A 24,700-nucleotide genomic window follows, 5' to 3' on the forward strand; every position below is an offset into this window, starting at 1 on the left:
TTCTGTTTCATGCAAGACTGGTGCTAGTTTTCTACTGTGAAACTAAGGATAATTGTTCTTTACTTTTATTTTTGGTCCTCTATCGCCACCTTCTGGCAAAGTTAATTATCTGTGCAAGGGTGACTGACGTCATAACTGTTGGACGTGTTCTAGTTTTACTGAGGTGTTCTCGAGAATGTAAACACTAGCTTCTCATCAGGTTTCAAGGTTGCCTTGAAGGCATCGTTATTTTACCCATTTCTACAAGCCATAAAGAGTCAAAAGGAAGAACTTGTCTGCGTGGTTAGCAGGGGTGATAGTGAAAAAAAATCCTGAGCCTGAACTTTTTTCCTGGTCGGGGAGGGGGGGCCGGGGGACGACGGGACATACTGCATATGAGACGTAATGTAGGCCTTATTATTATTCAAACACATTATTCAAACATTTAAGATAATGTTTTCATTTTTGCATTATTTCTATAGTGTTATTCACGAAAACACAGATCATTTCCCTGTTGGTAGGCTACAGCACTTGGCTGAAAGAAACTGACCACCACGTTCAATTCTAGCTGTACAAACGAATACCAACGTATGCAGTTAGAAATGCATTCTAGGCTTGTGATGTTGCACTAAAGTTATTGAGGTGGGTATTGAACCAATGCAACATTTCAACACCAGAATGCATTTCTGAAAACATGGTGCATATTTTACCACATTGAATTAACTGAAAGCTACATATGTAGCAGCCATACCAAGACAGGTCAGTAGGAGGCAATACTACTCCAAAGTACAGTAACTACACTCTGTCCAAAATAGAGGAGGTGATTACCAATTAATTGAGCAATACTTTTAAATGACATGACATTTGCTGCAAGCTGATAAGTTTCATTTTCATTGGGACATTGCTCATATAACTTGTATAGGCTACTGGACATACGTTTAGATAGCCTACTCGTGGCCCCATGGTCTACCTATAACCACAGATTGTTCAAGGGCTGTGCTATAACCCCTGCCTTTCCGTTGTAGGGAAACGCCCTTTAATTACCGGTACATGATATTTAGGGCACAAGCGCATGATTGGCTACATGCAGGCCCACGTTCACATCGCATATTTCGACTCCACGGATGACAGAACCAGTGGTTATTACGGACAGGACAGTATATATAGCCTGTGTGACTACTGCGCGACTTTCGCATTGGGTTGTAGTCAATTAAAATACATGAAAATCACTCGCGTGTACACACGCCCATTACAATGTACGAGTTGAAAAGATAACAGAAAGCAACAAAAACAAAGACAGGACCGAATTAAGCTACATGAAAATAGCACAGGGCGTGAAGATAAGATGAACATTCACTGCATGTCTAGGTGACACCGTGGTGGCCACATGAACGCAAGCCAAGTATTTGAAGTTCATGAGAGTCTGATATTGATAATTGCCCCCTGCCCGAGAGTAGGGATTAAGTAGCCCAGAGCGTGCAGACAATACAACCTGTGCATCGTGCGTGGAATAACTGGATTCGATTACGCAGAAGGGCTACGACAGGGAGCGCGCGAGAGAGAAAAAGGCTGTGTGAACCTGTGCGAGGCTGTTTGGGGGTTTTCACAGAGCGCGTTGGTTTAGTCAGCATAACTAATATAAACATCTCCCTGAAATCAGTTTGACACGTGGTTTGTCAGGAATGACGCAAAACACCATCCCTCAATCAACAGTAGACCAAAATCCACGAACTCAGCTCACACTAGCCTACAAGGGGTGTAGGCTAACTAGGCTTGCCAAACATTAGCGATCCAAGCATTCCATTGTCATTTGGACATGTCGCAATGGTAGCCGCTATTCCAATGCAGACCACATTTACGCACTACACCTAGAAAAAAAGTATCATGACGGGCATAGCATAGCCTACCGTTTTGAGCATACAGACTTTTTTTTGAAAGAACGTCCATCTCCATCAAAGTTTGTCAACATTGCGCAGTCATTTAGCGCACATAAATGAGGAAAATAGACGAACCTATTTCAAACATATACTCTCACTGAGCCCGTTTATGCGCATCAATAAGCCGTTTATGGTCAGGTTTTTGGAGTAACCTGCGCAAGGCAAAATCATTCGGGCCCAAGCCAACATGCCACAGTGGGCAAATTAATAATGGCCTTACCTTCAAACATTTTCTTGATCACAGAATCTCACTAGTATTCCACTGACATCCACACGGTTCAACACACCCATCACAACTAGCAAGCCATGTGGATTTGTGCTAACAATAGTTGCTAATTTTTATCGGAATCCAAATGGTCTAGACTTGGCCTATAGTACTTTCTTCCGTTTCTTCAGTATAACGAGATGCCATTTTTGGATTTGCCTCCGTCGACAGTGAAAATATCTGAGAAGGGTAACCAGTAGGGGCCTAGAACTCTCTACTGTGCATACTGCCAATCTACTTTTCCTTTCACTAGAACTAGAAGACTGCCGCCAGTGATGTGGTGAGTGACTCAAGAGCAAGACGTAACAAATTGATACATTTTTCAGTAAGATGTCGGGATGATACAATTATGGGCTGCTGCTCATTTGGGTTCCTTTCGCGTCTCTTACAACAGGCTGTTGCGCGCTCATTTATTTTTACCATACATTAATGAAGGCCTACGCGATAGTTTATTATTTTATTAATTTTGGGGAAATTATTATTTTATTTTTTTCTACAGCCACGCTACGCCGGATTTCCGGCGCGGCGCCGGACTGCTATCACCCCTGGGTTTGTGGAGTGGCGTTATCTGACTGTTTACCTGGCAAGGCGTTGGGGAGAACAGTAACAGTAACCATGCGCATCGTCATCATTACCTTGTGCTGCGTTGTTGGCGTCTGCTGCGTCCTCCGCGCCAGCCTCCTCTTCCTCCTCGTTATCCAGCTCCAGCTCCTCGGGCTCGGCCTGCGCCTCCAGGGCCTCGGCCAACACCGCGTTCTCCTCCGGAACCGCAGCAGGGGCGGGAGCAGCCGGCTGCTCACCCGCCGCACCCGCATCATTGCCTGGGGCAGGGGGCTGCAGGCGGCGGAGGAGGAGGAGGGGGAGGAGGAGGAGGAGGAAGAAAAGAAGCAGGAGTAAGTGGAGAACAACGAGAACAAGAGAGAGAGTGAAAGGCGACAAGAGAATGAATATAGAGTGTGTGGGATTCAATGAGAGAAAACGTGAATAAGACATGACAGAAAATCAGGAATATACTATATGTAAAAATCAAAAAGAAATAAAAAAACAAATAGACAGGTAAGTGGGGCAATAAATCAAAATACATAAGGCATGAAAGGAGGTAAGAATTTAAAAAGGCCACAAGTAAAGTAATTGGAGGAGGAGTAGATGAGAGAGCAGAGTGACACATGAAGGCTTTGCCATCAGTTTCCCCATCTCCGGGGAGTGGCTCTGTAATGGCTCTGTAATGGCTGGTACCCGGTAGCGCTAATTGGAAATACAGTAATGAGGGCACTGGATCTCAAATTGGTCCCTACAGACACTTTTCAGGAATGTTCTCTATTGATTCCTGCACAAGTAGTGATATCACATACAGTCTCTTGAAAAAGCATGACATGGTAACACACAGGCATCTGGATTGTAGGTCAAGTGCTTTCTGTCCACGTGAAAAGCAATATCTTGAATGGTCTCTACAAATGGCATACTACGCCTGATGTTTGAGAGTGTATTCAATAACAAAGTGGTAATGTAACACCATGTTGCTTATTGATTCCATTAGCAACGTCACTGGACTAGCATCATACCATGACATACCATCTATTGAACAGCGATGACAATGGTGTCTTTGCACCCAGATGGCCCAGTGCAAAATGTCCAGTTCCTGTATTATAAACTTTCAAAATAAAATCAAGGGCTTGAGCAGTGATGGATACCAAACACTCGTTTATGAGGAGGCTTTCAGAAATGGAGGCTTTGACTTTTACACACAGTACAGACTTGCACAGACATGACTTGCGTATGTGTATATGCATGTATGTGTGCGTGTGCGTGTGCGTGTGCGTGTGCGTGTGCGGCAGGCCACCATACCTCGTTGGGCCGTGGGGGGGCATTGGCAGGCTGCTGCTGGTTCTGTTCGAGCCACAGCGGGGCACCGCCGTGGACAATCTGCTCCCTGAGCCACACCAGGCTGATGAAGGCACACAGCGTGCAAGTCACCACGAAGCAGCCCTGCAGGCAGTCCGCCAGCAGGTTCTCCCTATGCATTGCATAGTGGAGATAAGAAGAAAAGATAAAAGAACGAATGAGTTTTAAAAAAGATAGATTGAAACATTTGGATGGTCACATTTTATGCCACAATCAACCTGTTCTGAATAAACAATCTGAGGATGAATGAACAAGCTCATAGATTGGTGTTGAATTGATTTATGTCAGCCATGGTCAATCACTGGTTAAGTTGGGACAGCACAGTCAAATCAACGTGTTTGTAGTGATTTACGCCAACCGCATTTCATTAGTCACATGACTCACACACTCCTTTTACGGCACTGATGCGTATTTAAGTCAATCACAAAACATGACATCAGCCATGTGCTTTTGAAATTCCGGCATCGTTGGAAACCACATGAATGTCACTCCTGGTCTTAAGTAAATACGCATGCGGCAGCCGGTCTTAAAGTAATAACACACAAATGTCACTCCCGGTCAAAATGGGTTAAAGACCGCCCTAAGGACAGAAGAATTATTTTCACACGAGTCAGTGTGAGTTCCGTTCATGCAGCTTGAGTCACTCATGAGGTGCATGTCTGAATGTAACACCCTTACATTGACCATCTCTGAGTGTATGAGTATGAATGGGCTCTGGCTAAGCCATGTGTTTTTTTTTGCAGGGGCACTTACGTGGAGAGCATGTCGAGTGGCAGCGTCAGCAGTGAACTTACAGAGCCTGTGAACAGACATTTGTAGATGCGACCTGTCGGGACCAAAAGGAGGAGCATGGTCAGACAATGTCCTTCTTAGATTAGGAATTCAAGGCAACCAATTGGAACATCCACTGTGAATGATACAGGAGGACACATCTCGGATTGAAGGCTGATAAAAAACAAACTGAGGTGAAATGTATATAATATTTAAATACAACCAGTAGTATAAATATAAGTTATAAGTAATATAAATATAAGTTATTTGAAAGATGTCAGGGAGGCCACTTACACGCTGTTAAAGGGACGACACCGAGCCAGGCGAATGCCACCAGTGTATAATGAAACCAGTAACGGATGGCTGTGCCGATACTGGTCACCAGGCCAGCAAAGATGTCCTGCACTGGCAGCCGGGAGGGCATGTCTGGAGAGTAGACTGGAGGGGAAAGGAGAAGTATTGTTGAAATACATCTCATTCATGATAGCATCTATACTGCCTATTGTAGTATATGCGAGCTGGCAAAGCACAGGCTATAAGGGAGTGGGAGTGGACAGATTTTGGACAGAGTACGGCATGTATTGAAGTATTACTTTTCCTCAAATGGAAGTAGAGCCGTGACCCACAACTCAAATGTGTATTGCATGAGCACCAACAAAATTAGAAAAAAAAAATTAATCATCCCGAAAATCAGTTTCCCCATGATACTGCATTTCAAAGGGCATTGAAACTTTTGTTCAAACTGCTGCAATGTGGAGTACCTCCTGTACTTGTTGTTACTCTATGAGGGAACCAGGTAGCCAATCACACTGGATGTGACACATTTTTTCACTTCCGATCCCGATATCTTAATTTGGATATCTGCTGATACCGATACTACTCCGATCCAATACTAAAACCACATCTATGCATGGGTTTCAACTTGAGGTAGGCCCAAGTAGACTTGATCAAAAGAACAGGAAACCAATTAATAAGTAACAAGTAAAAAAGTAACAATCCCATCCTGAAAACTAATATGCAAGTGTTATGATTTCAAATTAACATTACACCTGACTCAATGTTAGTATCAGGAAATTTCCGATACTTCAAGAAAATTCCGATCTGATCCGATCTCTGAACCCGATACCGATACACTAATACCGATATCCCATCGCTAACTTTGAGCAAAGGAGTGAGTGAATCTAACATTTTCATGACTTTTGTACTGTAATTAAATTACATGCACATTTTCACAAACCAGTCTACATGTATAATTCATACTGCCACATTGTAACTAACTGCAAAGATTTCATAGACAAAGTAACAAATAGACACAAATAGACACAACTGTCCTTCAATGGACCAATCATCTTCCACAAAAAACCCATGTACACAACAATTGCGTGTCTGACATGAATGAACCAAGCTGAAAATGGGGGCAAACGCACTGCAGTTCCAAAGTTCCTGCAGCAAGTGTTTGAGTCAGTATGAATGCTTATCTGGTATTCTAGTTCAGCTACCACTTGGGTACAAGCCCATGTCTCAGTGGTGTAGTCTACGTAGAATGCGGGTATACAGAGTATACCCACTTCTAAATTTCAGGGATTTCAGTATACCAACTTAAAATTGATTGATACATTATTTTGAATAGCAAAAATACATACAGTATACCCACTTCAAAAAATGCTCAAATATACAGTATACCCACCATAAAAAAGTAGACTACACCACTGCCATGTCTCAACATGTATGCCAATGAAGGAGAAAAACACAAGATCCAAAAAGGGGAAAAAAACAACAACAAAAACAAAAACAACAAGAAAAGCATGCAAACAAACACACACGTGTTTGAGATAAAAATCTGAATCAGCCAGCGACTCCACAGGCAGCCGATATCAATCTTGTATGAAATGCATCAAGCGGGTTGTGGTAATCCTCAAAAATGTGCCACATTCAGTTCTGAACCTCAACAGGAGTTGCAATTAAATTTGCACAGCTGTACAGGTGCAGACATGTTGCCTAACTTCAACAGTTAAAAAGTATCAAAAGCTTAAGATACTTACTTGGTGTGAATGCAAATCGATGTTTGCATAATTCGCAATATTCTTTTCGGCTGTGTTTCAGCCACTGAACAAGGCTAAGGGATAAATATAGAATAGATAGAATAAAGGGATAGAAAGGGGACATGAGAATAATTGTCAACAACAACATACCCTGTTGCAAGTCGGCCACCAGTCTAGTCAAGTCAAGTCAAGTCAAGTCAAGTCGGCTTTATCGTCAATTTCTTTACATGCACTGGTCATATAAAGAATTTTAAATTACGTTTCTTACTTTCCCATGCAGACATAGACATAAAGTTAGTCATAGACATAAACAATTAGACATAGACAGTAAGCATACATTACACCTAGAGTACCTATACAATACCCATACAGACATATTAAGTGCAAGACTGGGCATCAGCAGACATGCATAGAACGTACAGTTAGGGCCATAAATATTTGGACATTTGCACAATTTTCATCTTTTTGGTGCTGTACACCATCCCAATGGATTTGAAATGAAACAAACGAGATGTACATTAACAGCAGACTTTCAGCTTTAATATGGGGGTGTTTGCGTCCAAATCGAGTGAACTGTGAAGGAATTGTGACATTTTCTATCAGTGCCACCCCATTTTTAAGGGACCAAAAGTAATTGGACAGTCTAGTATTTATACATCAAACTTTCAATTTTTAATTATTTGGTTGCAAATACTTTCCCGTCAGTTACAGCCTGTAATTTGCAATCCATAGACGTCAATAGACACTTGGTTTTATTTCTGGTGATGCTATGGTGAGCTCTCTATTGCAACAGTCTTCAGTTCCTGCTTATTCTTAGGGTATTTTCCCTTCAGTTTTAGCTCCAGCAAGTGAAATGCTTGCTCAACCGTACTCAGGTGAGGTGATTGACTGGGCCATTGAATAATATTCCACTTTTTTGGGGTAGAAATGGCTTAGTGGCTTTCAGATGAAGCTTTGGGTCATTGTCCATCTGCACTGTGAAGCATTGTCCAATGAGTTCAGAACCATTAGGTTTAATATGACATGATAATATAGCCTGAAAATCTTCAGAATTCATCCTGTGGCTTTTGTCTGTAGTCCTCATCATCAATAAATACAAGGGGAAAATAGTATTGACAGATATGCATGCCCACACCATGACACTACCACCACCATGATTCACTGATTGGGTGGTATACTTTGAATCATGAGCAGTTCCTTCCCTTCTCTATACTCCTTTCTTCCCATTACCCTTGTACAAGATGATTTTTGTCTCCTCTATCCATAGGATGTAGCTCAAGACCTATACAGTCTTTTTAAGACGTTGTTTGGCAAAGCCAAATCTGGTATTGCTATTTCTGATGCAATCAATAATTTACATCTTTTAGTAAACCCTCTGTATTTCCTATGATGAAGTGTTCCTCAATGGTCTTGATCTTTTTCTTGATTGTGGCCTTGGACATGTATCCACCGTTCACCTGGACGCTGTTCTACATCTGGCAAACTGTTAGGAGATGGGTTTTTGTTCACCAGATACAGAATATTGTCTGTTATCCACAGCATTTGTCTTCCATGTCTGCCAGGTAATTTGGTGTTGCTCTGGTATTTATTTTTTTTCCAACATTCTGAACTCTTGAATTAGTCATATTCAATGTTTCCCCATCTCTCAAATGGGTTTGTTTTGATTTTTTTCAACCTTATGATGGCTTGCATCATTGATGGTGACAGGTGGACTTTGGATCTCATGGATATTCCGTAAAAATATATGGAAATGCAAATGGAACACTTCAAATGAACTCTAAGACCTTGTATTGGCATCTTGGTGATGGTGTAGTAAGGGAATAACACACATCTGACTGGAAAATAGCTGAGAAGCCTACTGTCCAATTACTTTTGATCCCTTGAAAAGTGGGCAACACACACAAAAAACGTTGCCATTTCATTCCTGTTTATGCGATATGGATTTTAACACCCTCACATTAACGCTGAGAGTCTACAGTTAATGCACAGCTTGTTTGTTTTATTTCAAATCCATTGTGGTGGGGTATAGGGTGGAAAAGTATGATGATTGTGTTGCTGTTCAAATATTTCTGGCCCTAACTGTATATTAAAAGAGGTAGTGTTGTGCATTTCCAGTTCTGTCCTATTTTGACGATTCTGACATAGTGATAGTAACATTGTGAAGTAATAAATATAAGTAAGCAATTTGTGATGTGCAATATTTACAAATAGTTGGTAGCTAGTTTTTCAGTACAGTCATTCAAGTAACAGGCATGAAGCAGCAGTGACGTGTGTGTGTGTGTGTGTGTGTGTGTGTGTGTGTGTGTGTGTGTGTGTGTGTGTGTGTGTGTGTGTGTGTGTGTGTGTGTGTGTGTGTGTGTTGATCAGTAAGCAAAGAATCCTTGATTCCACTAAAGGCCAGTTTGTGCTTTAGGAAAGTAACACGAAATGACATTCTTACCATTCCTGATGTATGAACTTGATGCTTCCGGTACATACACAGGGGTGGTAAAGGGGCTTGTCAGGGGTCCCCTCTGACCGACAAACCCTGCATATATCAGCTGCCAATTCATAAAAGAAACAAAGTCAGATTTTAGCAGTGTCTAAAACACGACAGTAAAAAAAATCAATATTGTTAGAAGATCTAGTAAGAGCAGTAAATGGGGTGGGACTAGGGGGACAGTTTTTTTCATTGGCACAGAATTCTGAGCTGGTGCTGTCAGCAGTACTGATTTTCTGGATAGGTAAACAAACCACTACAAAGCCTACATAACAATAGTCCAACGCCTGAATGTCTTGTTGTAAATGGTCGTCATTTAAACGCCATAAAAGCCACAACACTGGGGGATGCATGTTTACATAAAAAAGTGATAACACACCAATATCAATGTGCTTTACGTCAACATAATATGATTTTCTACATAGACTGCTCAATACACTGCTACATAGTTTATTCACATATCTAAAGCTATGCCACGACAAGCCATGCCTGTACGATTAATTAAAGGTGCAGTAGTATTTGGCGTTGACACAATTTTGTAATGCAATGGGAAAGAAAACATTGCCTATGTTGGCTAAGTGGCTATTACTTGATTGATTCAGGCTATCCTAGCTGAAAGACTGAAAGTTTGAAGCTTTGGCTGCTACAGATGATTTGACAATTTCCTCCAGTTAAAATACAAAGGTGCTTGTTGGATAGGTAACCTTACCTGGCTAATGAGGATGCGCTATAGATAGTAAATGCGAATGATGGCTGTTGTCAGCTAACATCACATACTTGACACATGCTAGTTAGCACGACATCCAGAAAGCCCACTTCCATCAGTCTAGGTAGCAGCAAAGTTAGCTGTTAGTAGCTTAGATTCTAGCTAACAACAGCCAAGGCACCAGAACATCAGCTACTTCAGGCGACGGTGTTGCATACAAATAAACGTATTGCGTTGTGCAGTAAACAAACAAAATCACTATTTGTAGTGTTGTTTATGTGGTTAGTCTTGTGGAGGTAAATTACCTTCTTCGGCAGTGTCCATCTTGAACGGTGACGCACTGTCCTTCCAGTCAACACATAGCAAGCTAGCTAACAACACTCTAGTTCCAGCTCCAATCAAGAAAATAATACGCTCGGAAAGAACATATATCTGTGCATGTCGGAGCAGGTGTTTCAACGCAACGCCCTGCACATTTCAAACAGTCTTTGAGTCATTTCAACTTCGCACACGTAGGGCTAGACTGTGCCACAATAATCAGTTTGTAAACTACGGTAATATTATGGAGCATGGAACAGTTTCATCTCACTGTCGAGCAGTTTTAGTCACACTGGTCGAGTCTCCAGTAAATTGTATTTGCTAGCGCCTGCAACCCACGGCTTGCTACGGCTGCGTCAGCATCATGTATCTGCGCAAGCGCATTGATTCGCTGCATTTTTGTGAGTCAAACTCAACATCTTCATCATAATAATAATAATAATAATAATAATAATAATAATAATAATAATAATGATGATAATGGCACGTTATTTTGGTCATCTCAGTATGAAAGACAAATGATGAAAACATAGTCAATACTCCTCCATGGACAAAACAAATTAGGCAAATAGAAAAAACAAACAAACAAAAAACTTTTTTTTTTAAATTAAAAATTTATTGATTTCTAATTGCACAGTGCATAGAGCTCATGCCACCAGGAAAATATACCCCAAAACAAAACAAAAGGAAACGCCAGTTCAGCTTATTTGTCTAATTGCCTGGCTTATCTGCATTAGACTGAAATGTTTTAGCATCATACACCCAAACAGTATCTATCCCTTCTCCAGCCGTGTCATCAGGAACCCATGAAGGAAAAGGAAAACGGCAGGCAACCACTTTTGCTGAGCTTTGCAATTCCTTCCCGAGTTTATCTTCAAGTTGCTCCATCTGGGGAAACACAGGAAATAGAATAATTTATAAATCATGGAGAATTTCACACATTACGATAAAATCTCAAGTCCTGCAAGAGAAAATATTTATATAATCTAGCCAATATGTCTGACTGTGTGAATAGTATTAACACCAGTTAGTTCAGAGTCAGAGAAGGGTTGGGTCAAATATATTATGCTGCACAGTTTGTATTGTACAAGCCGAACCATGGGAGCAAGAGTACTTACCATCTGCGGAACTCCAAATATCACCACATTGGAATACTGGGCAAAACTAACCTGCAATAGTTCACAGAAAAAATAATTACATTATCATATTACTTAGCCGACACTTTTATGCAAAGTAACTTATAAAGAGACCATACAAGCAAATACAGACTACATTTAGAGGTCAAAAGAGTACAGAATATGGTAATCTGTACAGAAAAGTACAGAATAATGTACATGGCAATAAAGTAAAAGCATTTTCACTTGGTTTAAATCCTACTCAAAGTAAAAGTTCCTCCCAAACAATTTATGTGTAAAAGTTACTTTCAATTAGCTTTCCTTTCGAGAAATCAACTTTTCATTTTAAATATCACCCTCCGTGACCTCTGTATCTGTATACCAGCCATCATCCAATAACCTTAATATTGTAACTACAAAGCTAGTGTTGTATAAAGTACTGAAATCTCATACTCAAGTAAAAGTATGGGTACCCCTCCAAAAAGGACTTTGGTAAAAGTAAAAGTCACTGACTGAAATATTACTTGAGCAAAAGTCTGAACGTATCTGAAAATTCTTGTACTTAAGTATGCCAAGTACTGTGAAAAATAAAGTAATCAAGTAATGTAATAAAAAGTACCCTGTGAGCGTTGTTGAGACAAATTTGTCTTGAAAACCGTGTTCTCAGATGGCCTTTAACCTTCATCTACAAAATGCTTCTTTATGCTACTGGTTGAAGCTATCAATCAGTCCACTCTTTCTTTTGGCTTATTTTGCAGTGGGAAAGTTGAAATCTCAGCTTTAATTTGCTCCAAAAAGGAGGCTGATATGAATTTCAGATAGCCATTCGTCAGACTGACTCAGCCACGTAATTTTGTGCTGCATTAAAAGGATGGGAGGGCCCACGGTCGGCCCATTGGTCTGCCAGCACACTACTACGACATCCGGGGTCTGGATTTCATTGTGTTTGGGTCTGGGAACTTCAATTTCACAGGCTAGTTCATCTTCCAAAGGAAATAGTCTGGTGGATTTTGTTTAACTGCCAGCTGCATGCGCTTCAATTCATTAAGAAAGAAGCCTTGGGGTCATCTCACACGAAATCAGACACTTAAATTACACTTAAGCATGCCTTTTTAGTGGCAAAGTAGAATCCCAGAGCTCCATTTGCATGAATCTGGCACCAATAGTAAGGGAGACTGAGAAACAGACTAAGAAAGTCTTAATTATTAGGGTAGGAAATTATCCATTCCTTCTTGATTATGTCGGTCAATTTCAGAGGCACAGAGATGGTTTTGATGGCGTTTCAAAACTCTTTCCTGTTAGCCTGGCTCTCACGCAGACCCTTCGTGCTTTGTGCATCTTCGTTAAACTTTGTGAGCTCGCACGAGGGTCTGGAAATCTTAGACGAGCCCGAACGGAATGAGATATTTCACAGCCTGTCCAATCAGAATCGCGGGGTATATACAAGTCAGTGGTTGAAGTAGTACGTGATTTTAAAAAAGCCATGTGAATTGTCCAATCAAGTTCGAGCTGTTTTGAACACACCCAGGCCTTTCCAGAGCTAAGCGATTGACAATGTTCCAGATGGTTGGTAACAGCCATCGCGTGAGAACCAGGTTACTTTCCTGTCTCCTGTATCTACAAATTACACAAACAACATGGAACACAACAGTTATCCAAGAATGAATTATACGAAATCAAAATAGCAATACTTTAAAATGAAATGGCCAATAGTCCATCTTGTCTAAGCCTAGGCAGTACTGTCAATAACACCAGAAATTTAGTTTTTTGGTTCTTGAGTCATTACAGAATGTGACTTAAAGGTTAAAATGAGTTCTAATAAAGTAGTAGTAGGGTGGCATTAGAGACGAGTACCACACCTGACATGAGTACCCCACCTGTCAATCCACCCAAAATACTAATGCTACTTCCTAGTTTCCTGACTGGCTGGTGAGCGGGGGCTGTAAGTGATGGGAGAGAGTGCAGCATCCTGACTCCTTGGTGGATGAAGCAGAGATTCTTTAAGTATATAGAGATATGCCAATGTAATAGGTTGCTATAGGCACCTAACATGACCAGGTTCCGGTCTGCCTAAAGGGGCGTGTCATAATACTCCTAGCATTGAATAGAACAGTCCTTAGGTCTGCTTAGGTCCCCCCCCTCCCCCTCCCCCTTGCAATAACAGAACCCGGAAACAATGGGCCAATGGAACGTCTCTCTCTACTCTCTCTGGTGAAGCTGTTGGCGAGCCTGGTGGTGCAGGAGCACAGGCTCCTGTATCCCTTCCCAGAGGGCAGGAGGCTGAACAGTTTCTGTGCACAGTGGTTTGTGTGCCTGCAGTTTAATATTTTTAAATCATCATAATTCATACTCAGATACATGTTGTGTTCCGGTTTTTTTTGTAGAGCCAGAAAGGAGCTTTCAAACCACCTCAAAACCATTTCTTTGCGACTTAAATCGACTGACATAATCAATGATGAATGCATAATGTATAATTTGACAGTATCTCTCCTTTTCTATTACATTAGTTCCAGATGTGTGTGCAGTTCTGGGGTTCCACCTTGCCACTAAAAAAGCACACTAAGTTTTATTGAAATCTGCATCAGCTGGACCTCAACGTGTCTCATTCATGTGTAAAGACCCCTTGTTATTTCCTTAAAAACAACTATTTCAGTTAGATTTATGTCAGGCTGCACTGCTCCTCCCTCAGCTCCATCTGTTGCCCTGTGCACCTTCTTGCCTATGTCTATAGCAGTCTATGTCTGTGCATGGGCAGTAATTTGAATTTCTTTGCATGACCTTTGTAAATTGTTTGTATATACATTGATAATAAAGCTGACTTTGACTGGCTTGGGGGGGACTAACAGTACCTATGCAGGCATGACATAGTTAGTGCATATAATAGTTATAGGCTACAGTCAAAGACCATCTGTAACTGATCGGATATATAACTCGAGTTATACGATTCATATTACCTTCCAGAGGTCTGATATGTAGAATGAGGTAGAATGATGAACCCCTTCTTTCCAAGCTCTGTAGCGTGAATACCACACCAGCCAAGGATTGAGCTCGAAACCTACAGCTTTGAAGCCTCTCTTGGCAGCTGCTATCACCTGCAAAGATCAAAAGGTTTGCTATTCGACATTCCAATGGCTTAATTCAGATTTGTTAAAGAGTTCAATCACGCATTCCATTATCAAACTCGTGTTTTTAAGTGACTGGCATACACAAGGTCCAGGAACACCATGACTAGAACATCACTTGAACATCCGAGGCTCCAGAGGTGGAAAGAGTACAGAAAATGTGTACTCAAGTAAAAGTATCTTTACTTTGCCTAAATTCTACTCAAGTACAAGTACCTATCTAAAAATCCACTCAAGTAAAAGTTAAAAAGTACTTCACTTAAAATGTAATTTGAGTAAAAGTACTTAGTTACTTTTAATTAGCTTTCCTCTTGAGAATGTCATGTTTATTTTTCTTGAATATCGTCCTCCATAACCTCTATCTCTTGCTTGGCACCAGCCATCATCCAATACATTGATACAAGATAGTAAAATAGTGGAAATGCTGTGTGCCATCCTGCACAATCTTTCATTTACGGCGGATTGTGGCATTATTGTGCATGGCATTTTGTCTCTCAGTCATTTTTTTTTTACTCAGTACTCAGGCCAGGTTCCAGTGTAATTGAGTAAAGTACTTGGGTCAAAATGTACTCAAGTACAAGTAAAAGTATTAATTTAAAAAATTACTTAAAAAGTACAAAGTATTCATACAAGCTACTCAAGTACAATATTGAGTAAAAGTATTTAGTTACTTTTCCACCCCTGCGAGGCTCATGCTTTACTTACTATTCTTCCATCTCCACTCCCGATGTCCACGAGTGTCCCTGATCTTTGCTGGAGCACTTTTATCACATTTTCAACTTGTTGAGACGTTGCGGGAACATAAGGGAGACATACTTTTCTCAAAGCAGGAGCAACAAATGGCCCTGCCACAGCATAGAGGGCAACCAATGACCCGCCGACTGCACAAGTGGCAATTATACCCAAACGTTTGCCTATACTATTAGATGATGCAGTGCCGTTTATTTTGCCTCCTGAACTCGTCTGCACGCCGTAATCTGTCATTATATCGAGCACAAGTCAACCAGAAATGTTCAGCAAAACCTGCTAGGAAAGATGTAGACATAGGAAGCAACTTTCAATCCTGTTTAACGCATCATGCCGTGCTCCCTGGTGGTTTAATATCACCAGTTTTCATCTTAAACAGATAATACATTTTAAAATACATAAAAGTGACTGAATGTTGAAAAACTAAGGATAGATAGGCAAATCAAGCATGATGACCGCTAGCAGACTGTTTGTGTCCGTCAATGAAATTCTTCCCTCCAATCAAGACGATTCGTATTATTTGTTCCGCACTGGTATGGAAGTTGTGTAGGCATGCAGATGATGTACAAACTCTCCCTGCAGCAAACAAGCTTTAAATGTTAAATCAAATATTACATGTAAACCCAGTTTCATCATATAGCTTTGAATGTATTAGGCCTACTAAGGTGAGGCTATTATTATTATTATCATTATTATTATTATTATTATTATTATTATTATTATTATTATTGGTAGTAGTAGTAGTAGTACAGTAGTAGTAATAGGCCTAGTAGTAGTAGTAGTATAGATTATTTTTTTTATTAATCCCGAGGGAAATTAAGGTGTCTGACAGTTTACATAGATAGGCCTACAGATACAAGACATACTAGGCTACTGTGATAGACATACACATAGACCTAAAAAATATTATTGCACATTACTGCAGTAAACATATAGTACAAATCTGAGTATAGCAAAATGCTTTACATCAGTTACCAGTAACACCCATGTGTTCTCTCTCTCTCTCTCTCTCTCTCTCACACACACACACACAAACACACACACACACACACACACACACACACACACACACACACACACACACACACACACACACACACACACACACACACACACACACACACACCAGGGCTTGAAATTAACTTTTTTTTCGCTCACCGGGCACTGTGGGTAGTGTTTTTCCAGAGTCACTAGCCATCCAGCTATTCGACTAGCCACAAATTTGAAAAAAATAATCTTTATCATGAAGATGAGGTGCTAAAGCAAGAAGATGAATGCATAGCTTTCTACATGGAAATAAATCAAACAAATAGAAACTGAGTAACTGAGCTTTTTCTTGAACTTAAAAACAAACAATTGATACACAAGGGTCAAAGTGTACAATATAGGCTATTCTGATATGTCATACCATAGAATAAGCTACCTGCCAAATTGGATAGTGAAACTGAAATTCTTACCAGCCAAAGCCAAGTTTTACCAGCATTTGGCCGGTTGGCAGGTGCCATGTCAAACACACACACACACACACACACACACACACACACACACACACACACACACACACACACACACACACACACACACACACACACACACACTATTTGATTCCATATTACAAGTTAATATCAATAACCACACACACACAAAAAGCATACACTCAGACCTACTATCTACACATTATTGCACATTTAGTACAGCATTCAGCCATCCATCAGTTCTCACTGATTATAGCCTAATAATAATAATTGCCCCTTCAGGGCAATAAATTATTCATTCATTCATTCATTCGTTCGTTCATCCTAATTTCAAGAAAGAACATCCCGACATGTTGTGTAAAATGTTTTATTGAGCCCAAGTTTTATTCATCATCATTTCACTTTCCCCCCAGAGTTATCCATACATAAATAAATAAACAACCATAACAGCCCTTTGTTTGGTAAAAACTAAGCTAAAATCAAGTAGCCTAAAATTCTCTTAACAACCAGATTGGGCCGCAAGTGTACCCTTGCAGAGATACCGTATACTAGGCAAGCTAGAACAAGTCCCATAGGTCTACTGTACGGAGTTAATTTATTGACAAATAAAAATATTGACAGTTTGCATCTCCATGATTCTGAAACACAGGTATCATGTGGGAGAGTGTTCTGAGTGGTATCATTCACACATAATGGCATTTGTATATTGTCAAGCAACCAAATGTGAATAGGTATGGGATCAGCCAATGACAAATTGATGCATTCATCCAGATGTTCATATATTTAAAATATGAAAAAATAACACCATCAAAACAACAATAAACATACATTCATGAGTTACATCAAATGAAAAGGGACAAAAAGAAACAAGTCAGTCACAGGATAATTTCAGTTGAAACGTTCAGAGTTCAGTTCAAAATATTTCAATAATAATAATAATAATAATAATAATAATAATAACGTCATTTATTTATTTGTGTCAGTGAAAACAGCAAACTGAAAGAACACGTCTGGCAGACTGAAATATAAGCTACATGAGCAGTAAAAGGGTTATTCCGTGCCAAGTGAATAAATCCCGGAGCACTTGCACCAAAAAAAAATGGGGAAATCTTACTAGGTGTACCTTACACATCTAAGAAACGGATTGAAATCTCCTTTAAGTGAAGTGACCCGTCTCACTGTCAAAGTTACAAACCGTTTCATAGGGGGCGGGGATGGTGATTTTGTTCAGGCATTGCATTTCTCCAAAGTTCTGAAGGCAATAGTATTACAGCTGTACAATAAAGAAGGCTTACATTTGGCATGTTGGTACATGAACAGTTGTAGTCTGCAGCAAAATGTTCATATTTGCTCTAGATATTCCCCCATCTTCGCAGAAGTCCCTCAAAGTTGATCAACATTTAATTTCAGTATTTTGCTGTGCACTGTTTATGCATTCAGAAGACATGTCTGTACTCAACATATAGCCTACTCTTGTTGTTTTGTTCATACTGGGGTATGAAAACACTTTCAAAAAGCCAATCATCATGGTCCATTATGGTCTGAACAACAGGCTTCTGAATCATTTCCAATCTCATTTTCAGAGCACCCAAACGCCTTGTGGAAATGTACGCATATTTAGGGGCCAAGCAGCGAAGCTGGCGAAGGCCCCTATAGAGTTAGTAGGTTTTCTTCATTAGGGGCCAAGCAGCGAAGCTGGCGAAGGCCCCTACTGTTTTAGCTGGTATTCTTCTTATTATTATGTCACCTCTTTCCTCTCCTTAGCAAGTCTATGGCAGCCCATAGAACCGTAGGTAGGAAAATGCTGTAAATTGGCACACACATTTGGGCCAGTCACAGCATTAACCACAGCAATTTATAGGACCCCAGCCCCAACGTTCTAGCGCCACCAGCAGGTCAAAATTGCAGGTACATTTCTGCTTGTAACTTTTGAACCGTTGGGCCAATTTTCATAAACTTGGTATCCCTGGAATCCTTGGGCCAAGACGAATCCAACGCACCCTATGACGTCATTTTCCGCCAGGATAGTTTTCCCGCCATTTTGGATTTTGTGAAATTCAATAAAAATGCTATTTTTCCCGCAATTTTTTACCAATTCACCCGAAACTTGGTATATAGTATATCTGGACTGAGCTACACATGGGGTCTCAAGGAATATTGGATATCTTTTATCGTTTAGGCATGACAGCCAATCAAAATTGTTGTAAAAGTGGTGAAACAGGAAGTGAGGTCATATCTCAGCAACTGGTTGTTGAATTAGGCTGGGATTTTGTACACACATAGTAGTCCATCCCATGACCTACCACAAAAAAAATCAGAACCCCAGCTCAAACTCTGTAGCGCCACCAGCAGGTCAAAATTTTAGCTACATTTTTGCCTGTAGCTTTTAAACCATATGCACGATGTAAAATATATTATTATCACTAGAATCCTTGGGCCAAGCCGAATTCAACGCACTATATGAAGTTATGTCAACGCAGAAGGGAAATTCCGCCATTTTGAATTTTGTAAAATTCACTCTAAGTCTATAGCAGCCCATAGAACCGTACATAGGAAAATGCTGTAAATTGGCACACATATTTGAGGCAGCATCAACATTACCCACAGCGAGTTATAGGTCCCCAGCCCCAATACTCTAGCGCCACCAGCAGGTCAAAGTTGCAGGTACATTTCTGCTTGTAACTTTTGAACCGCTGGGCCAAGAAGAATCCAACGCACTCTATGACGTCATTTTCTGCCTGGATAGTTTTCCCGCCATTTTGTATTTTGTGAAATTCAATAAAAATGCTACTTCTCCCACAATTTTTGACCATTTCGCCCGAAATTCGGTATATTGTATCTCTGTACTGAGCTTTATATGGGGTCTCAAGGAATATTAGATATCTTTTATCGTTTAGCCGTGACAGCCAATCAAAATTGTTGTAAAAGTGGCAAAACAGGAAGTGAGGTCATATCTCAGCAACCCTTTGTCGGTTTCGGCTAGGATTTTTTTTACACATATAGACGTCCATCCTATGACCTAATGAAAATAATTCAGACCCCCAGCTCTAACTCTGTAGCGCCACCAACAGGTCAAAATTTTAGCTACATGTTTGCCTGTAGCTTTTAAACCATGTGCACAATGTAAAATATATTATTATCACTAGAATCCTTGGGCCAAGCCGAATCCAACGCACTATATAACGTTATGTAAACGCAGAAGGGAAATTCCGCCATTTTGAATTTTGTAAAATTCAATAAAATGCTACTTGTCACACAATTTTTGTCAGAATGACCAGCAAAAAGGTACACATCATCTTCAGACTGATAGGCATTAGGGTATCCAAAGAATTTTTGATACCTCTTATCGTTTGGAGGTGACAGCCAATCAAAATTGTCGTAAAAGTGGCAAAACAGGAAGTGAGGTCATATCTCAGCAACCGTTTGTCAGATTCTTTTAGCTATTTTTTGCACACATACTAGTCAATCCCATGACCTCCCACAAAAAAAATCCAGATTCCCAGCTCAAACTCTCTAGCGCCACCAACAGGTAACAGGAAGTGAGCTTATATTTATCAGCCCTTTAAGGGATTCAAAATAAACTTGGTTCATGTGAGCACACTCCCCTCCAAGGAATGCACACCAACATTGGCGAGATTTGGGCCAAAGGGGGCGCTGCAGTTCCTTCTGTTGCCATGGCGACTTTGGCAAGTTTACTGCTTGGCCCCGCATTGCTGCTTGCAGCTATATTTATTATTATTAGGGCCCGAGCACCGGAGGGTGCGAGGCCCTATTGTTCTTGCTCGGATTATTATTATTATTATTATTATTATTATTATTTATCTTCTTGCTCGTTGTTCGGGCCCGCCATTTTGTCTGAGAAGCACTTGGTCGCATGCCGCTTTGCACAGTGATCCGAAATGTGCGCCGCTACTCAGAACCGGAAGCTCTGATCCGGATTGGTCCCGGGCACAGAATAGCGCCCCCTATCGCGTTGAAGTTCCTGGCTGACATATAGTTTGTCGTTGGGCCACGAAAAAAAATACGCATATGTATCTCACTAAACCAAACAAAATTGCAATGCCAACCCATTAGCCCCACCCAACAGGAAGTGAGATAATTAGGGGCCAAGCAGCGCAGCAACACTCAATAAAAACGCTATTCCTCCCTCAATTTTTGAGCAATCTTTCAGAAAGTCGGTATATAGCATCTCTGGTATGAGCCTCACAAAACGTATTGAGTGGATTTTGCGGTAATCTTTTCGTTTCGCCGTGACAGCCAATCAAAAACGGCCTAAAAGTCGCCAAACAGGAAGTGAAGTCATATCTTGGGAACCCATCGTCACAATGTTCTGTAAATTGTCACAGACATTTCTGTCCGTCCCATGACCCACCATAATAAACTTCAGCTCAATAGCTCAAACTCTCTAGCGCCACCAGCTGGTCAAATCAATAAAAACGCTACTCCTCCCTCAATTTTTGATCAATCTTTCTGAAAGTCGGTATAGAGCATCTCTGGACTGAGCCTCACAAAACTTATGTAGTGGATTTTGCTGTTATCTTTTCATTTGGCTGTGACAGCCAATCTAAAACGGCCTAAAAGTCGCCAAACAGGAAGTGAAGCTATATTTTGAAAACCCATGGACAGAATCTCCAGCAAATTTTCACAGACATTCTTGTCTATCCCATTACCCTCCTCAAGAACAATCCCTCTAGCGCCACCAGCAGGTCAAAGTTAGGGTCGGTACAAAGTACCTGCTACAGACTCCAAATTTTTTGGTGGTGTGTATCTCATTAAGACAAACAAAAAAGTCAACAGGTTGTCATGGCCACACCCAACAGGAAGTGAGATAATTAAGGGCCAAGCAGCGCAGCGAAAATCAATAAAACGCTACTCATTCCCTCAATGTTTAACCAATCTTTCTGAAAGTCGGTATATATCATCTCTGGACTGAGTTCTACAAAACTTATCGAGTGGATTTTGCGGAAATGTTTTCGTTTGGCCGTGACAGCCAATCAAAAACGGCCTAAAAGTTGCCAAACAGGAAGTGAAGCTATATCGAAAACCCATGGTCAGAATCTTCTGCGAATTGTCACAGATGTTCTTGTCTATCCCATGACCCACCACAGAAAATATCAGATCTCCAGCTCAAACCCTCAAAATTTTAGCTACATTTCTGCCTGTAAATTTTGAATGTCCGCCATTTAAAATATGATGAAAATCGATAAAATGCTCCTCAATCTTCAAATTTGGTTGAATTTTCACAAAACTTGATACACATGATCTGAGGAGAACTCCGAGGAGATCTATAAAAGGGTTTTATTACATCTTTTACCGTTTGGCCGTGACAGCCAATCAAAATCTTACTAACACCCCCAAACAGGAAGTATGGTCATATCTCAGCAACCCATTGTAAGAATTTACAAATCCAAAAAAGTCAGACTCAATAGAACCCACTGCATAGACCTGTCTGAAACTGGCTGATACGTAGTTGAAGCTACGGACTCTAAAGTTATTGTGGACAAGACAAAAACGACAATGACACCTTCTCCTTCTTCATACCTGTCAGAAAATTGTTACGCTTCATCCGTTTTCCACAGGTAGGGGTTTATTAGGGCAGGGCGATATGCCATGCCCCCCGGGCCGCAGGTGCGAGGGCCCGCCAAGGCTGCTCGCAGCTTTAATTATTATTATTATTCTCTAGTCACCATTCCTATCCCTCTGCAAGTCTATGGCAGCCCATAGAACCGTAGGCAGGAAAATGCTGTAAATTGGCACACACATTCGGGGCAGTCTCAGCATTACCCACAGCAATTTATAGGACCCCAGCCCCAACACTCTAGCGCCACCAGCAGGTCAAAGTTGCAGGTACATTTCTGCTTGTAACTTTTGAACCGCTGGGCCAATTTTCATAAACTTGGTATCCCTGGAATCCTTGAGTCAAGACGAATCCAACGCACCATATGTCGTCATTTTCCGCCAGGATAGTTTTCCCGCCATTTTGAATTTTGTAAAATTCAATAAAAATGTTAATTTTCCCGCAATTTTTGACCAATTCGCCCAAAACCCGGTATATAGTATCTCTGGACTGAGCTACACATGGGGTCTTCAGGAATATTGGATATCTTTTATCGTTTAGTCGTGAGAGCCAATCAAAATTGTCGTAAAAGTGGTGAAACAGGAAGTGAAGTCATATCTCAGCAACCGTTTGTTGAATTAGGCTGGGATTTTGTACACACATAGTAGTCCATCCCATGACCTACCACAAAAAAAATCGAATCCCCAGCTCAAGCTCTGTAGCGCCACCAGCAGGTCAAAATTTTAGCTACATTTTTGCCTGTATCTTTTGAACCCTACTCCCAATTTTCAAAATATTGGTACACAGGTTATCTTCACACCATGTTGCACCGAGGTATGGATTTTCGTAACGATTGAAAAAACTATCAGCTCACAGCAGCCATTCAAAATTGTGGAAAGAATGGAGGGATTTTTTCTCATCTCTCTGTCTCCTCTGCTCCCCTTGCGCACGTTCACTGACACCATTCTCGGCAGGGGGTCAAGCCCCACTGCCCCAGCCCCTGCACACCACCCCCCACCCCCTCCTCACACAGACACAGACAGACAGAGGGAGAGGGAGAGGGAGGGGGGAGAGGGAGAGGGAGAGGGAGAGAGAGGGAAGAAGGGAGGGAGGGAGGGAGAGGGAGGGGGGAGAGGAAAGAATTTTGAACACCTCTTGTCGTTTGCCGGTGACAGCCAATCAAAATTGTCATAAAGGTGGCAAAACAGGAAGTGAGGTCATATCTCAGCAACCGTTAGTCAATTTCTGTTAGGATTTTTTGCACACATTCTAGTCCATCCCATGACCTCCCACAAAAAAATCCAGACCCCAAGCTCTCTAGCGCCACCAACAGGTAGGTAACAGGAAGTGAGCTCATATCTCGGCAGCTCTTCAACGGATTCAAACTAAACTTGGTTTACGTGATCACACTCTCGTCCAAGGAATGCACACCAACATTGGCGAGATTTGGACCAAAGGGGGCGCTGCAGTTCCTTCTGTTGCCGTGGCGGCTCTGGCAAGTTTACTGCTTGGCCCCGCATTGCTGCTTGCAGCTATATTTTCTCTATTGATTTCATTTTACACCCTATACATACATAAGGACAATGCCACCATCAATGTCTTTGGAGCTAGCTGTTTTCACCACCAGAGGGAGCTGTGTAAAACATTGTTGTGTATGCTTTTCTATATTTATGGCACAAAAAAAAGCATTGAAGGGGGCGCATACAACTCAACAAATGTATATATTCAAAAACAAAAGTGCATGAAGCCTTCAGGGAAAATGTAAATAAAAAATATTAGAACATTTCCGCAAGGTGCTTGGGTGTTAAAAAAAATGGTCAGATTTCAGTAGCCTGGTCATATTTTTTTATGGTTGTTGAAAATGTGAATCAACTTTGAGGGACTTCTGCGAAGATGTGGGAATTATCTCCTGCAAACATGAACATTTTTTTCAGACTACACTTATTCATGTACGGTACCAGCATACCAGATGCAAACCTTTTATATTGTACAGTACAGATGTTATGCTATGGCCTTATGAAGAAGTTCAACAATGGCTGAACAAAATCAAAACCCCTGCCCCTAATATAACGGTCTGTTACTTGCAAAGCACACTTAACTTTAAGTACACTTCACTTAAAGGAGATTTCAATCCAACGCAAGTGCACAGAAATGTGTTCAACTGGCAGAGAATGACCCAAAATAAAGTTAAAACGGATGATAAAAGCAGGAACCGCTTATATAACTGTACATCATGCCATGCCATGTCTTGAAAATACCTTGGTTTCATGGACTTACACATGCAG

General features: G+C 41.0%; 2 protein-coding genes across 3 annotated transcripts in view; both read right to left on the reverse strand.

Annotated features, from left to right (window-relative positions):
• The window catches only part of marchf6 (membrane-associated ring finger (C3HC4) 6), a 28,540-nt gene extending 17,795 nt beyond the window's left edge, over window positions 1–10,745 (reverse strand). For both annotated transcript variants that reach the window (XM_063219023.1, XM_063219022.1), the window contains exons 1-7: window positions 10,387–10,745; window positions 9,337–9,436; window positions 6,897–6,970; window positions 5,149–5,292; window positions 4,837–4,909; window positions 4,027–4,195; window positions 2,817–3,015 (exon numbers count right to left, since the gene is read on the reverse strand). In XM_063219023.1, the coding sequence (XP_063075093.1) occupies window positions 2,817–3,015; window positions 4,027–4,195; window positions 4,837–4,909; window positions 5,149–5,292; window positions 6,897–6,970; window positions 9,337–9,436; window positions 10,387–10,405 (778 nt within the window). In that variant the 5' untranslated portion in view covers window positions 10,406–10,745. The remainder of the gene's footprint in view (window positions 1–2,816; window positions 3,016–4,026; window positions 4,196–4,836; window positions 4,910–5,148; window positions 5,293–6,896; window positions 6,971–9,336; window positions 9,437–10,386) is intronic.
• A 248-nt stretch (window positions 10,746–10,993) lies between these two features.
• atpsckmt (fATP synthase c subunit lysine N-methyltransferase) lies at window positions 10,994–15,873 on the reverse strand. The gene is made up of 4 exons (XM_063219024.1): window positions 15,342–15,873; window positions 14,469–14,606; window positions 11,518–11,568; window positions 10,994–11,287 (listed from the first exon to the last, which is right to left on the reverse strand). The coding sequence occupies exons 1-4, from the start codon at window positions 15,618–15,620 to the stop codon at window positions 11,111–11,113; spliced, it is 645 nt and encodes a 214-aa protein (XP_063075094.1). The 5' UTR covers window positions 15,621–15,873; the 3' UTR covers window positions 10,994–11,110.
• Window positions 15,874–24,700: the final 8,827 nt, after the last annotated feature.

This window comes from Engraulis encrasicolus, chromosome 16 (assembly GCF_034702125.1).
Source record: "Engraulis encrasicolus isolate BLACKSEA-1 chromosome 16, IST_EnEncr_1.0, whole genome shotgun sequence".
Lineage (NCBI taxonomy): Eukaryota > Metazoa > Chordata > Actinopteri > Clupeiformes > Engraulidae > Engraulis > Engraulis encrasicolus.